Raw genomic sequence first — 16,358 nt, 5'->3', positions numbered from 1 at the left:
TCCTGCTTTTTTTTTTTTTTTAATAGCCTTTTATTTACAGGATATATACATGGGTAACTTTACAGCATTAACAATTGCCAAACCTCTTCTTCCAATTTTTCACCTCTTACCCTCCCCCCACCCCCTCCCCTAGATGGCAGGATGACCAGTAGATGTTAAATATATTAAAATATAAATTAGATACACAATAAGTATACCTGACCAAAACGTTATTTTGCTGTACAAAAAGAATCAGACTCTGAAATATTGTACAATTAGCTTGTGAAGGAAATCAAAAATGCAGGTGTGCATAAATATAGGGATTGGGAATTCAATGTAATGGTTTTTAGTCATCTCCCAGAGTTCTTTTTCTGGGCATAGCTAGTTCAGTTCATTACTGCTCCATTAGAAATGATTTGGTTGATCTCGTTGCTGAGGATGGCCTGATCCATCAGAACTGGTCATCATATAGTATTGTTGTTGAAGTATATAATGATCTCCTGGTCCTGCTCATTTCACTCAGCATCAGGTCGTGTAAGTCTCTCCAGGCCTTTCTGAAATCATCCTGTTGGTCATTTCTTACAGAACAGTAATATTCCATAATATTCATATACCACAATTTATTCAGCCATTCTCCAACTGATGGACATCCATTCAGTTTCCAGTTTTTAGCCACTACAAAAAGGGCTGCCACAAACATTCGTGCACATACAGGTCCCTTTCCCTTCTTTATAATCTCTTTGGGATATAATCCCAGTAGTAACACTGCTGGATCAAAGGGTATGCACAGTTTGATAACTTTTTGAGCATAGTTCCAAACTACTCTCCAAAATGGTTGGATTCGTTCACAACTCCACCAACAATGCATCAATGTCCCAGTTTTCCCGCATCCCCTCCAACAATCCAGATCCTGCTTTCAAAAAGCTTACAATCTGATAATGGAAGTGATACAGATTTATGGCTAGGGTAAATGTGATAAGAGAAAAATAAGCAAACTGCCAAGGAAAATATATGGAGGGAACAATCACTTTGATCTAGAGCAAAGATGATGGGGATAGGATGCTCCATGAAGGAAGTGGTGCTTGAGTTGGGACTTGAAGGAAAAGTTATTCAAAAGATGAAGATTGGGGTGAGAAAAGAAAAGAATCCTTTCCTGATGTAGATTAAATGCAAGGACAGAGACAATAGGAGAATTTTGTTATATGAAAGGAGCAGCATGAAATATCATTCAAAAGGCAGGTTGGAGACAAATTGTGGAGGATCTTGCCACAAAGAGTCAGGGTGGGTATGGATTTACATTAGACAGACAGTATTTAATAGATAATGGAAGATAGTGACAATTTTTGAGATAAGGCTAGAGTAGTACATTAGGAAGATTAATTTGGCAATGGTTTGAAGGATAAATTGGAGAGGGGAACAATTTCTAGGGTAGACTATTAGGAAGTAAATATAGAATAGACTAGAAAGGAAAATTTTAAAATTAGCTAACATATAGCTATGATTTGTAAAGTCACACACATATTTACAAACTAGATATATTTTATTTAAAGAAATCTCATTTGAAAATCTGTCAACATAAGCTCAAAAGTAATTTCTTCTCCATTTTCCTAATTCACTAGCCAGATCATAGTCTCATAGACTTTAAAGCTGAAGTCATCCTACTCAATAAAACAAAACCTAATTTAATTTTTACTCTTTTCTTAAAATAGTATATTACTTTTCCTAATACATGTTAGTGATAGTTTTCAATATTCATTTTTGTAAACTTTGTGTTCCAAATTTTTCTCCCTTCCTTCATTTCCCCTTCAAGTCATCAAGCAACCTGATATAGATTAAATATGTACTATTCTTTTAAACATATTTTCATATTTGTCATGTTGTACAAGAAAAATCAGATCAAAAGGGAAAAACCACAAGAAAGAAAAAAAGCCAAGCAAACAACAACAAAAAAGATGAAAATACTATGCTTCTATCCATATTCAGTCTTCACAGTTCTTTCTTGTCATATAAATGGCATTTTCCATCCCAAGTCTCTTGGAATTGCTTTGAATCATCACATGTTGAAAAGAGCCAAGTCCATCACAGTTGATCATCACATAATCTTGTTACTGTGTACAATGTTCTTTTAGTTTTGTTCACTTCTCTCAGTATCAGTTCATGTAAGTCTTTCCAGGCCTGCTCCTCATCGTTTCTCATACAACAATAATATTCCATTACCTTCCTATATCATAACTTACTTAGCCATTCCTCAGCTGATGAGCATCCCACTCAATTTCCAGTTCTTTGCCACTAGAAAAAGGGCTGCTGTAAATATTTTTGCACACATGGGTTCTTTTCCCTCTTTTATCATCTGCTACTCTCTATCTTATACTATTTTGTATTTATGTATAGATCTTTCTATCTTATCTCATTCTCTACTAAATTCTCCAAAGCTTCATGGAGACCACTTCATTTTTGAAAGCCAGACCAGTGAAGGATAAACTGGTTCCATCAAAGCTAAAAAGATTGGGCTTACAGAAGTAGTTCCTCTCCCTTTTAAACTGCCCATCTCCTTTCCATTCTGACCTTAAGTGCCTATTTGAGACCTTTTCTGAAGCTATTAGGGGAGTTCTATTTCTTTGAATTTAACTTATTTTTGCTTATATGTATATGGGAATCAATCAAATGTAAACTCCTTGTGGGAAAGAACTGTTAATTTTTGTTTTAAATCCCCAGACCTAGCAGTGTGTAAGTGATGAGTCATACAATTGTAATTCCAGACAAAGTCATTTGGTTTGGGACTCTGTCCTTATTAGTGGAGATGAATGCCCTGCTCTGCTAAGAGTTTAGGAGGAATTGTCAAAAAACTGAGAAAGTTCAGTTCTCTGCTTTCCCCTTCAATACGCTTCATAGTTTCTGTTCTGGATTCTAAATGTCAAGTTGCTTAGGGCATCCATGGCATTGTACTTTGCAAAGGAAGACGGTAAGAGGCCAATCCTCTTTCAGGTTGCCAGGGGAAAAGATTCTGGGAAGACATGAGAGAAGCTGGCATTCTCCACCATGTCCTTACCTTTGGCTTGCTATTCTAGAGATGCTGGGGAATTTCCCTTTGTTTAGATCCAGAACTCTCTCTCATGGTTGAGCTGAATTACCTCACTTTCAATAAGAGAGCTCCTTAATTCTCTGTCATCTAGTATATATTACTTATGTGTATAACTTCTCTGATTTGTTTTGATGTTGACTTGGATAAATTGCTTTCTTTGCTATTTGCTATGTGTTCATAGAGGAACTAGTTCTATATGGGAAAGTGGTCAAGCCTTGGATATAGAACTTCCCCCCTAAAGTGATAAAGGGATCATTAGTTAGATGGAACCAAATCATATCCCTTAGGCTAATAATATGTAAGGGAATAAGTATAATTCTAACCTGGGATCCCTAATCTCTGAGAAGAGCATTAGCAGCCATTGGCCCCAAACTTCTGCTTCCCCTCCTAGAAGGAACTAAAGTCTCCCTTGGAGAAGGGTGTGGGCAAGAAGTTAAAAAAAAAATCTGTTCTGACTCCTTTCAAGTGGTTTCACCTGCCTTCATCAGGAAACTCACAGATCTTTTCAAGTATTGAAGTAAGTTTTAATTCCTTTATGAAATTGTAATTAACTTGAGGCGAGACTTGTTACCTTTATTTTAATTCCCCCGTCCCAAACTGACCATGGCTTCAAAAAATGGCTGTTGAATGAACAGAAAGATTTTGAGATTTTCTGAATTCCACTATTGGCTATCTTCACAATTCATACATCCTATTTCTTCATAGATATGTGATTTATTACCCTTCAAACAACATCTTCTCTAATATGCTGGGAGAATTCAGAAAACTAAGGCCTTTCTTTTATATAACTCCAGCCTACATTGCCCAACCCAAATCAGAATTCTGTACACAGTGCTTGAAATCATCCTGCTGTTTATTTTTTGGCATATAGTTTCATGTAAACATGTCTCAGGGAGAGCTGAAACTTTTTCTCTTTGTATTCCTAGTGGCTTGCAGAGTGCCTGAGACTAGAAATTGCTTAATCTTTATAGACTGATCAGTCTGAATTCCTTTGTGTACACTTAAATTTGTCAGTTAACAAGTGATTATTTTATCCCTGTTCCATCCCATATAACAGCTAACATTTCTATAGAGCTTACTATGTGCTAGGCACTAAGCTAAATGCTTTTCAATTATCTCGTTTGATACTCACACTACCTTGGGGAGTAGGTTTTATCCCCATTTTACAGATGATTAATTTACCCAGGTTCACACAGTTTCCTAATTCCAGGCTCTACACATATGTATAAACAAATTTCTACATTAGCTAGGTCCAAAGGTGTATGTGTCATCTTAACCCAATCACCTTTGGCAAAATTTGACTTTATAGCGTGGGTAACATTGTTCTCACTTCATTCGGCATCAGTTCATACAAGTTTTATGAAGTCTCTTTGAAACCATCTCTCTCTCTCTTTTTTTTTTTTCCCTGAAGCAATTGGGATGATGTGATTTGTCTAGAGTCACAGAGCTAGTTAGTGTAAAGTGTCTGAGGTCAAATTTGAACTCAGGTCCTCCTGATTTCAGAGCTGGTGCTTTATCCACTGCGCCACCTACCCGCTCCTCTTTCCTCCTTTCTTACAATCTTGTAGTTGATCTCTTACTCTTCTATTCCAGGTTTTGCTTTATTCCCCGATGGAACACTCCTAGTTTTTTGCCACAACAAAAAGAATTCCTTTATTTTTATACACACAGGTTTTTATCTCCTTGCATGTCTTTGGAGGGATAGGTCCAGTCATATTATTATATACCCAGTTTAAATGAATTTTCGATGAGTTCCAAATTGCTTTGGAAGAGATGCAACAATTCACAACTCCACCCATAGGACATTAATGTACTTCATTCCCTTCTCCCCCCTAAACTCTCCAACATCGCCAATTTTGCCAGTTTCTGTAAAGGGAATCTCAAGTAATTTGCATTTCTCTTAAGTAGTAATAGATTATTATTTCATATTTTGATAGCTTGGCTTTTTTCCTTTCAGAATTGTTTGTTCATGTCTTTTAATTATTTATCACTTGGGAAATGACTCATCCTTATAAATTTGGACTCCTTTGCAAACTATAGGTTTTCAATGCAGTTTAATTCAGAAACGTCATTTTTTTAAAAACTAAAGACATAAAAGGGTTAAATAAAGGATGGACGGCGGGGTGGGGGGAGAGGAGGGCTTCCTTCCTGTCTCCATTAAATTAATAATCCCAGGAGGCAAACTCTGCCCACGATAAAGATGAGAGGAACTTGAACTTCAACGACAAATTATTTAAAGATTCTTTGCCCCAAACAAAGATGGCAGACTAAACAAGCCATACAACGTCTCTACTAAGCAAAGATGTCTACTATATGACACCATTTGATGGAATTTCTGCCCAAGTCCAAGATGGCGGAAGCCGCCCTCAACCGTCAAAGGGACGGTCGCGGGCCGCGGTTTGGGTCAACAGTGTCACATGACATATTCCTAGCCGGAAGTTGAGGGAAAGGCGCCGCTGGCTGAAGCGCCTGCGCATTAGGGTAGAGACGCTGTGAGGCAGGAGGGGACTTAAGCTCGTCCTCAAGAGTTGGGACCGTTAAAAAGGCCGCCACGGAGCCCGCCGGAGCTAACGCTGCTGCTGCTGCTGCCCGGGTCGGAACCGCCGGGCCGCAGGCGGCGGCGATGCCGCGAAGGAAGGTGAGAGAAAAACTGGGGTACTTGGCGGGTTCTTGAGGACAGCTTGGTGTGCTGCATGAACTCTGGCCCCGCCCCGTAGCGGCTGCATCCCCTCCTTCTGCACCACACAGTCCAGCTGTGGAGCTACTTTCCCTGCCCGAGTCCGGCAGGAAAATGCGGGCTAGATACGGGCCTCGGCCTTGGCTTGCACTATTCCCGTTTTCTCGTTGGCTAGAACTGGGGCCTTTCTGAATTTCAATTGGTCAGTCCGATGCGGAGAGCCACACTCATTGGTTGGCCACGCCGCCTGTTTGGGCCCAACGGTCACCTCCCCGCGTGCGGGGGCGGCTGCCGGTCCAGCCCTACTGGCCCCCGACTGGCTAGTGGTAACGCTCCTCCTTTTCCTGATTGGTTGGTTCCGTCAGTCTGTCTCGCGGGGGCGCGCCCCCGGTTTAGCTGCGTGGGGGTGCTTATTGGTTGGAAAAACTTCTTTTCCTCCCTTCGCTTTGGCGATTGGTGGGAGGCGGGACTTTGTGAGATTTCATCCCTTCCCAGATGGGAGACATAACAAAGCTGCGGGGGTTCTGTGTTGGGGAGGCATTCTCCCCTCCTGAGACTGTGCCCCGCCCCCTCCAGGCAATTGATGCTGAGTCTTGACCACAAGTGTAGGTGGGGGTGCTTGTTAGTTACAGTATGGGCTGGGTGGGTGGGAAGCAAAAGTCAAAGATAGGGTTTTAGCTCAGCTCCATCATCGTCATCATCATCATCATCCCCATCACTAGCATTTATACAGCCTTAAGCCTTGTAAAACACTAAACAAGACAACCCTGGGAGGTAGACAGTATTCTTCTCATTTTACAGGTGATAGAAGTTGGAATGACTTGTTCTGGGTCCTAAAGCTAGTTTGAGGCTGGATTTGAATTCAGGTTTTAATGATTTCAGGCCTAGCACTCTTTATCAGTGCACTTTAATCACCTCATTTTATTCTACAGATGGAAAACAGTACCAGAGAGACTGAGTAATTTGACCAATCATCTAGATAGTTGTAGGTACTCCTGACCCATGATTGCCCCATTCTTCCTGGTGTGTTGTCTTGAAAACATTCTAGACAGGTTATAGACATTCCAACTTGTCTTTGCAGAAACTCTTTATTAGTAAATTTGAGTTTTAAAATTCTATCTTCATAGAATTTGAAGTGAAATTTGGGATGGTTAGAGCCTTATAGATTTTTTGAATGGATCCTTTAACTTGGTGGTAAGTTGTAAAAAGATAGATAGCTTCTTAGTTGATTATTTAGATCATAGATCCAAGAGAGTACATGTCTGCTATGGAGGTGGATATGGTGTTTGAGCCCTATTATATTAGTAAAACAGCAGTCTACCTTTGAGCCTTTTGCTCTTGAAGATATTAAGAAAATGGTAATTAATGGTTAATGGTGGCAAAAAGCCTGCATCTGTTAATGTGCTGTTTGAGCACCTTTTAACCTTTATGTTGAGAAACTTTAAGAGGAGAGAGAATAGGGAGGACAAAGGAATTTCCCTATTTAATTTGGCTTGCATTCTTTTTCTTGAAATGCTCTTCTACAAAGCATAGGCCCTCATATTTTTGAGTTAATGTCTGGTTCCTTTCAAATGTGACAGATGTTTAGAGAGAGTGTGAGATTCCTTCATGACACTGTAACATTGGGACTTAAACAAAAGCTGTTTTTAGAGGCAGAAGGGAAAGAACCTGGCACTGATTTCTCAAGCGTGACCCAATGAGTTCTTGGTCACAACCATCCAGCCATTTGAAGTTGGTAGTTTTCATTTTCAGAGTGTGAAACTGATAGTCAAGTTTATCATGTCTTCCCAGGAACTTCTTAAAACAGAGTTAGTGATACTGTAGCCACCCTTTATTCATCTAAGGACTAAATAAAGGCCTTTGTATTACTTAAATGAAATGTACTAATTTTAGGGAAATTGACTGTACACTAATAAAAAAGTATTGTGCATACCTTGAGTTTGATTTTTATATATTTAAAGTAACCATAGTATAATAATTATTTTACTTCTGTTATTAATACAAATCCAATGAACATATATATGGTCACTTGCTAATATCTGGATCTGTGATATTACAGAGGAATGCAGGCAGTAGTTCTGATGGAACCGAAGATTCCGATTTCTCTACAGATATTGAGCATACAGATAGCTCAGAAAGTGATGGGACATCCCGGCGATCTGCTCGAGTTACCCGATCTTCAGCCAGGCTGAGTCAGAGTTCTCAAGGTAAAGGATTTTTGACCACTTCTAGGAAGAGAGGTGACTGGTTGGTAATCATAGTGCTGGTCCAGTGCTTAGAGAACCTACTTAACAGGGGGATCACTGCACTGAGTGTGCTGTTTAAAAAATTACTGTTTAAAAATCAAATCATTAATAGTGATAACTATTAGGGAACATCTTTTTTTAATTGATCCATATGTCAAGAGACAATGCTGCCCCTAGTCTAATGCATAAAGAAGTTGATGGAAGAAACATTATTTACTTTTTGACTTGCTGATGACTTCAGTAATTTTAATCTCATTTAGACCAATTTTCTCCTCTTCAAAATGGGTATCCAATAGATATATTCCAATAGAACTTGTATGAAATTGCAGTTTTACTTCTCGAAGGGAATACACACATATAATTGTGAGTATATGCACCTTTTTGTGGTCATCTCTGATTATCCCTTTTTTCTTGACCTAGAACCAACTTGAGAAAGATCGGGGTAGGGGTGGGGGAAGGAGTGGACTGCAAATACTTAAGAGCACAAAAGTAAGAAGACCTTTTGGTTTGGAGACTTGATTGTGCTTTGAGCACTTTAGAGCATTTGGTTATGCTAGATGTACTACAGAAATTAATAGGAAATACCTTCTCATCAGACACAGGAATAGGTTTCAAGATCCTTTACAATTGCTACTTTTGACTTCACTTTTGTTTTTTTGTTTCCAGCTGAAGTTTATTTCCTTCCTCCTTTGATTTGACTTGCTCCCAAAATGCAAGGATCACAAAAAGACATGGTGTTCTTGGAGAGTCCCACTACCCTTGTTCAGGGTGGTTAGCTGTTCACCAGAAGTTGTGGATATTAACAACAGCAACACAGTGAAAATGAGATCAAAGCCTCTTCCTAGACTGTTTTATACTCTGGGGACCATATCATAGATTTTCCCCTTGAAACATTGGGCTTTGCATTTTCTTTTCCCTTTACTTTGGAAAGACTTTAGAGTTTTAGTGTCAAGTTGGAGACACATGGGATAATCCAGTTTTGAGTGCTTCAGGGCATCTTTTACTGCCTATCAGGATTGAAGTGCTTTTATTTGTATGATACTGTGTGAGACATCTGAAGAAAATTAAATAGCTCTAGCCCTTGTCTGTAAATCCATTAGGACAATGATGTTTGAAAGTGTGCAAGAGGATGACTTAAGAGCACAGTTGTTTTGGGATAAAAAAATATTTGTGCATTGTAGGTGGAGTACCACTTTATATGAGGTGGGAGCAGATGTTTTGGGGCCTCTGGTTCCTTGTTTTTTGATTACAAGCTTATTGCCTCAACTGTGAATTGTGTGCTTCAAAGACAAAAAAACCATTCCTTGCTTCGAAGGAGCTTTCATTCTATTGAGGGAGACAACATATGTAAATATATCTTTAAAAAAATAAACAGGGTAGACCTCTTAAAGAAGGGAGTACAGATGGGGAAATTAGGAAGAGAAGATAACAGGTTGAAAGTATTGCTTGAGCTGAGTCTTTTCACTTATTTAACATTAATCTTTTAAATTTTTGGTTCCATATTTTTTTCTACTCTCTGGCCTATAGTTGTTTGTTGATTTGGGCCCAGCTAATACTTGTATAACTTGTGGACAGAAATGGAACCTGCATCAAATTAATTTGCTTTTGGGTGGTAGGAATCATGGGACTTTATTTAATGATTTCTGGTTTTTTTGTTTTGTTTTGTTTTGTTTTTCCCCTAATGATTCCAGATTCTAGCCCGGTTCGGAATTTGCAGTCATTTGGCTCTGAAGAGCCAGCCTATTCCACTAGAAGAGTGACCCGTAGTCAACAGCAGCCCACGCCTGTAACACCCAAAAAATACCCACTCCGGCAGACTCGCTCATCTGGCTCAGAAACTGAGCAAGTGGTTGACTTTTCAGATCGAGGTGAGTAGGAAAAGATATGGTTCAGGGCTTTTGCAGAGAAATTGGTCAGTTTTTCAAGAAGGGTGAAGTGTTATTTTTAAATGAATATCTGGGAAGCACATAATATTGGCTGTGGAGTAAGGAATGTGGTTATTTACCTGGTGTTCTGTCTGCCCCTCCTTGAGGACAGTTTGGTGCTGGCTAAGTTTTAGGCACCAGAATTTCTTTGACTATTCAGCTGATTCCAGTCTGAGAGATCTCAAGGAGATCAAATAGCTTTATTGGTCATCTAGGGTTTTGGGGCTTTCTCTAGGGTGGACCTAGGAGGTTGGTACCAGCTTTGTCTTTTAGAGTCCATTCAAATGAGGCTAACTGTTTCACTTAATGTCTGTGTTGGAACTTATGGATGAATGTTTTCCATCAGCAGTAGGGCATGTCAATTCATTGTGATAGTGATTCTTCTGTCCAACTCTGGAAGCCTTGGGAGTAAGTTGGACATTTGGGTTGATGCAGACCATGCTCTGTTTCCCCCCCACCAAGAAGTTCCCTGTAAGCCAACCTTCCATTCCCGGTGGTTTCTGCTTGTAAAGGTAGTTGATTAAATTTATCTTCTTTCTTGTGCATATTACACTGGAAGGAGTGAATGGGCTGACAATAGATTTTTTTTTTTTTTTTTTAAAGTTCTAGCCAATGTAAATTATCTTTGGTTTTTGTGGTTGGGGAGGGAGCCAAATAAATAAAAATGAATACATTTCTAAAATTTAGCTAAAACTACTCACTGGGAAAAAAAATTGACTTTTGTTTCTTTCTCTTCCTTTTATTTTTTTCTGTCCTTCTAATGATCAGTGAAATGGCCAAAGGTCCTTGATCAGTTGGGTGAAGTTACAGAATCAAAGAACTTGAGTGGTCCATAGACTGTTTGATTGGTCTGTAGACTGCCACTGTATCCATACTTCATTATCTGCATAACTGAGTGTAGGCTTTAGTTATGACAGTGTGCTTTGGAAATTTACCACTTGTTTTTCCATTAGATACTAAGAACACAGCAGATCATGATGAGTCTCCACCCCGAACTCCTACTGGCAACGCACCCTCTTCTGAGTCTGACATAGACATCTCCAGTCCCAATGTGTCCCATGATGAAAGTATTGCCAAGGACATGTCCATAAAGGATTCTGGCAGTGACTTGTCTCATCGCCCTAAGCGCCGCCGCTTCCACGAAAGCTACAATTTCAATATGAAGTGCCCAACTCCAGGCTGTAACTCTCTAGGTCTGTTCCTTGTGTCTTGCTGTTCTTTTTCCTCTTTGGGTCAAAATGAACCAGATAATTTACATTCTGTCTTGATTCAAAGTCTTTAATAATAAAATGGACTTACACATGATAGAAAATTTCTTCATATTGTAGAAATGTCTTAGAAATCAAGAGATCTGATTTTATATCATCTTCTTAAGTGAACTGCCCCCACATTTGCAGAAAGAAATAAGGGGCTTTCCCGATGAAGATTACTGTTCAAATTCAAACTCAGAGGGTAGAATAGAGTGGAGAGTCACTGCTTTTTGAAGGCAGATAGGTAAGTAAAAGCAGAGTATAGAATTTGCCATGCTGCTTCCATGTCTTGGATTTGACTTCTTAGTTAAAACTTCTAAATCCAAATCCATGATCCTTTTATGTGGTTTCTTGTTCTTAGTACCTTGGTACTTGATATTTTAGGATAATGGTTCTTATAATTTTTTTTGAAAATATGAGCCATTTTATTGAAGCAAAATCCCCAAGGATTGTCTTTCCCACCTAGTCCACTTGTTACTTCAAACAAACACCACCTTTCACTGGAATGAATGGAAAGAATGTACTGCTTTTTTGGGAAATGTCAGTGAGATGTTTTTAATTATCATAAGTAAATCATCTTATGCAACCAAAGTGTAAGCATTAACATATTACAAATAGTAATACGTAAGAGAGAATTCCATTGGTCACGCTTAAGAGAACCACTACTTTATAGGAAAGAAAGATAACTCTCTTTTTACTACACTTTAGTGGGAAGAGTTACTTCTTAGGTTCTGAAAGGATGTAGATTTGCATTAAATAATTTAGGGTTTTTTGAACATATTGCTTGTGGCCAAATATTCAGGTGAGGTCTTTTCATTTGACAGAATAGTGGAAAGGAGATTCTACAACTTTAGTCCTCATTTGATTCAAATTTACTGATAGTTTAGAATGGCTACATCTAAATAATGAAGACTACCTTTTAAGTATTTTATTTGTGAGTTTCTTTGTTGTTGACCAAATGAAACCTCCCTTTTTTCCCCTTCTCTGGAAGGCCAAGTCTTTCCTTTCTGCATAAGGCATTCTTTGTCCAGAATTAAAATTAAAACTGGTTTTCTCCACAGGGCATCTAACAGGGAAACATGAAAGACACTTCTCCATATCTGGATGCCCACTGTATCATAATCTTTCAGCTGATGAATGCAAGGTAATTTACTTCTTTTTTATAGAACATCAACCTTTAGAGTTCAAATGAACTTCCACATCAAAGGCAACTTGGGGAAGTCCTTTCAATTTCATTTACTTAATAATTTGTACATGGATGAACTGACTGGAATAATTCATGTATCAGGTTATACTCTAAGATTTGCCCTTTACCCTTCTCAACTACTAACAAATGATATTTTCTAAATTTCCAGAGCACATTCTTCAAAGGCTACCTGTAGGTACTTGGTTAAAACTTTGAAGCAGTCTATATGCTTGGGAATTGCTGCTGCTTTTAAGAATGTAGTTAGAAAACTGTGATGGGGGGGGGGGGGTCAGAGTTTAGCATTTCTAATATAATAGCTACCATTTATATAGTGCTTTTCGGGTTTGCAAAGTGCTTTACATAGATTATCTTACAAATATTCAATAAACAGGAAATATTTGAAAAGGCTTAAATGATCAGCCTGGGTCCTGAATGGGCTCCTTCTGAAGTATCTGGGTAGGTTAGCACAACTGGTGAGACACTAGTGCTCTAGGCAGAGAACCTTGATGTTATTTCTTTGCTCCCTTTCTGAGGAAGATAATTTCAAATAAAAATTCCTGTCATTGGCCATAAATTGCACTCTTAACTCTAACCTACTACCTGACAACGTTTTTTGCCTTATACAACTAAAGGTGTAAACTTTCTAGAAATTTTAAAACCTTTATTAAAGTGAAAACAAATTAGAAAATTTTTAACATTTTTGTTCTCTCATAGATGAAAGAAGTTTAGTTTAGAAGCATAAAAGTGTATTATATGTGACTAATTTCTTATGCTTTAAAAGTAACTATGTTAATAGAATGAAAGGAAGGACACAAAAAAGGAAACTAGCATTTATAAAATACTTATATGCCAGGTCATGTGCAAAACACTGGGGATATAAATATATAAGCAAAAACATTGTTTCTATTTTTAAGGAGTTTATGATCTGTAGGGGGAAACAATAACATAAATGGGAGCTGGGGGAGGTGAGGTGGGAAGGTGGTTCTGATATCCAGGAGGAATAACAATAGTTTCAGCGTCTTCACAAAATGGAGGCTCCAGAAGTAGCTCACCAAAGGGAGAAGGGGAGTGGCCCTTCCATGATGAGGGGGTGGCAAGGAGGCCCCAGGTATTGAAGGAAGTTCCACAGTGAGCTAGCCTTAGAAAGAAGTGTGGTTTGGAAGTCCAGAAGTCAAGTTGAGGACTATCTTTTTTTGTTTTATTTTTCTATCCCTAGTGGCCAAGCATAGTGCCTCATGTGAAATATGTTTAATGAACGCTGGTTTGCCAATTTTTGAGTTTTTAATAAAACAATACAGTTCTTTTCAGCTCCTTGTTAACTCACATTCATGGAGTGTCAGAGGAAACTTAAATTTTTATTTCAAATCTGAAATTGGTTCTCTCCTAAATCGTTTGACTGAGAAGGTTAGTAAACCTTTTGCTACTAACCTTGACACATGCATCAGAGTCTGTTTTACTTTGGGGCCTAGTTAGAAAGATGAGAATAGATCTACTATCCTCTAGTTCAAAAGTTGATAAGGAGATGACCTGTACAAGTAAAGACGGTATTGAGTTCCTCCTTGTCTTGTGAAGAGGGTAGCATATCTTTAAGAGACAGGCATCTGCGCTAGTAGTTGTTCAGTTATTTTTAACTGATTCCTGGTGAATCCATTTGGGGTTTTCTTGGCAAAGATACTAGAGTGATTTGCCATTTTCTTCTCTAGTTCATTATACAGATGAGGAAACTGAGGCAGTTTTCAAGGAAGAGGAAACCAGTAGCGCTCAGTGCTACCTGTTTATCTTTATACTCATCTAATTCTTAACAGGTGGTTGTTTTTTAACCAACATCCTAGTTTCAATTCACCCATTTGTAGTTGTTCCTCCCCTCCCCTTCCTCCTCTCCCCCAATAGCTTTTTTGTCTCCCTTCTGGGGCTCTACAGGACATGTCTTAATTTATCCTCCACTTGCTATACTTCAAATACTGAATACATTTGCCATTATCTCTGAATCTGCCATTTTATCTAAATGCTAAATCTGTCTGATGTCAACATTTCTTTATATGACATAGGTATTCATATGACTTACAGGCTTCAAGACTTAAAGTGATCTATATCAGAGATATTGTTACCTCAAAACATAAGGGAGGCTGAATAGTAATGAGGAATGAGTCCTGAATTTGGACTCAAGGGACTTGGGTTTCAAATCTGTGCTGTGCCACTACCATCTGCCCGGGGTTAGGCAAACATCTCTGGGCTTCTATTTCCTCACCTATAAAATGAGAGAGTTGAATTAGATGGTTTCTGAGGTCCTTTGCAGTTCTGAGTATTCCAGCTTTCCTATTGAGTAGTTTTCCAAAATTATTTGGGAGGCAGTAAAGGCAATTCAACAAGATGTAAAAGTCTTCCCTAAAGCATTTTCTTCATTCTCCACTTTCCCCTCTCCTCTCCTTGTTGTCTATTCTTTTCCCTGCCAATCTATTCTAGATATTTTTGATTCTTGTATTGAACAGTAGTAAAAAATTTAGAAGAAAAGGTTTTATTTTTTAATTTTCCTAGTGATATTTTTGCCCAAAATATCTGTAGGATGTCGGCGGAGGGAATGGGTATATGCATATGGCTCAGTATTCCCTATCCCAATTCCAGGGGAATGTAAGAGGGGCTTAAGCAGGTAGCCACATTTCCAGTTCATAGATAATGGCTTTTTGATCAAAAGGACACTAGACCGCAAGTCGGAGGGCATGGTTTCATTGTTGAGTGTACCTGGTTAGTTATAGGACTATGCTCTACTTACTTTATCCCTTTGGTCTTTCACTGCTCTTTCTGGAAAAGAAAAGAGGCATAATAACCCTTATCCCACAGATTTCAAGGCATATGATGAAGACAAAATGAGATTAAATAGAGTTAAAACACTTAGTAAAAGTGTTATGTAAATTCAGGACCTATTATTAAGATTTATTTCTATGCTTCAGATGATTTGTAGTCTGAACTTTTTATAATGCCTACTCTCACAGTGTGCATAATGGTAGTCGGGGGTTTTTTTCCCTTCCAGGTAAGAGCACAGAGCAGGGATAAGCAGATAGAAGAGAGAATGCTATCCCACAGGCAAGATGACAACAATAGGCATGCAACCAGGCACCAGGTGAGTGCCTTACTAGCGTAATGGCCACTCGTGATTTTGTGACACATCCCAGGTCTCCTTTGGAGCTTAATATTTGCAGCTAGCTCTGGGCCTCGCCACATTAGATGCAGTTCATGTTTGATGACCAAGGTACTGCACTTGTCCATTGCTTCCTATGTGCTTATATTTGATTGGCTTCCAACACTTTGCTGCACATTTGTTTTAAGAAATGTATAAACATTAGAAAAGGCTTTGTAAACTGTAAAGCACTGTATAAATGTCAGCTGTCAACTCTCTACCTCACAAGGCAATTGTGAGAAAAATGATAATTTGCTATAAGAATTCCCCTCCCCAAATGTTTATATATTTAGTTTTGTGATCTTATTCCCTGACTGGTGGGATCCATGGGGTAGGAATTATACTGAATTATAATTCAGTTTTCTATAGAATTTAGAATTTAAAAGTATTAAAAGTATGATTTGCATAGAAGCCTTATGGAGTAATTATTGCAATAGTGTTGTCATTCTTAATTTTATATTTGTAAAGGCAGACTTTTTCAGTGAGCATTTATAACTCTGTATAGGCCTGGGAATTCAGAAATGAAAACAGACATTTTCTGCCTTTGAAGACCTTAAATTTTAGTGTCAGAAATGAGATGTATACATAAAGAATTAATACAGATCAAGAAATTACTAAGTGTATAAGAAAATTAAAAAGCAGGGACAAAAGCAGTTGGAGAAGAGATGGATCACTTCTAACTGGGAACATCAAAAAAGGTTTTGCACAACACATCATATCCAAGCTATATTTTGAAGGAACAGAAGGATATCAACAAGTAGAGATGATGATTGGGGTTCTGAGGGTTGGGTGGGTAAGTCTGTGTGGGATTTGTATCAAGCATGGAGTCAGAATACAG

At 38.4% G+C, this 16,358-nt stretch overlaps 1 protein-coding gene across 3 annotated transcripts in view; it reads left to right on the top strand.

The window, feature by feature from the left end:
• Positions 1–5,218: 5,218 nt before the first annotated feature.
• The window catches only part of KAT7 (lysine acetyltransferase 7), a 31,848-nt gene continuing 20,708 nt past the window's right edge, over positions 5,219–16,358 (top strand). Inside the window, exons 1-6 of one of the 3 annotated variants that reach the window (XM_003768367.4) lie at positions 5,220–5,699; positions 7,798–7,945; positions 9,676–9,852; positions 10,863–11,102; positions 12,221–12,303; positions 15,374–15,463. In XM_003768367.4, coding sequence (XP_003768415.1) covers positions 5,685–5,699; positions 7,798–7,945; positions 9,676–9,852; positions 10,863–11,102; positions 12,221–12,303; positions 15,374–15,463 — 753 coding nt within the window. In that variant the 5' untranslated portion in view covers positions 5,220–5,684. Of the gene's footprint in view, positions 5,700–7,797; positions 7,946–9,675; positions 9,853–10,258; positions 11,103–12,220; positions 12,304–15,373; positions 15,464–16,358 lie in introns of those variants that run through there. The other 2 variants (XM_003768368.4, XM_023502427.1) reach the window with 2 other exon arrangements.

The sequence above is a fragment of the Sarcophilus harrisii genome, chromosome 4, assembly GCF_902635505.1.
Source record: "Sarcophilus harrisii chromosome 4, mSarHar1.11, whole genome shotgun sequence".
Classification (NCBI taxonomy): Eukaryota; Metazoa; Chordata; class Mammalia; order Dasyuromorphia; family Dasyuridae; genus Sarcophilus; species Sarcophilus harrisii.
This window is presented reverse-complemented; position numbering and strand designations above follow the sequence as displayed.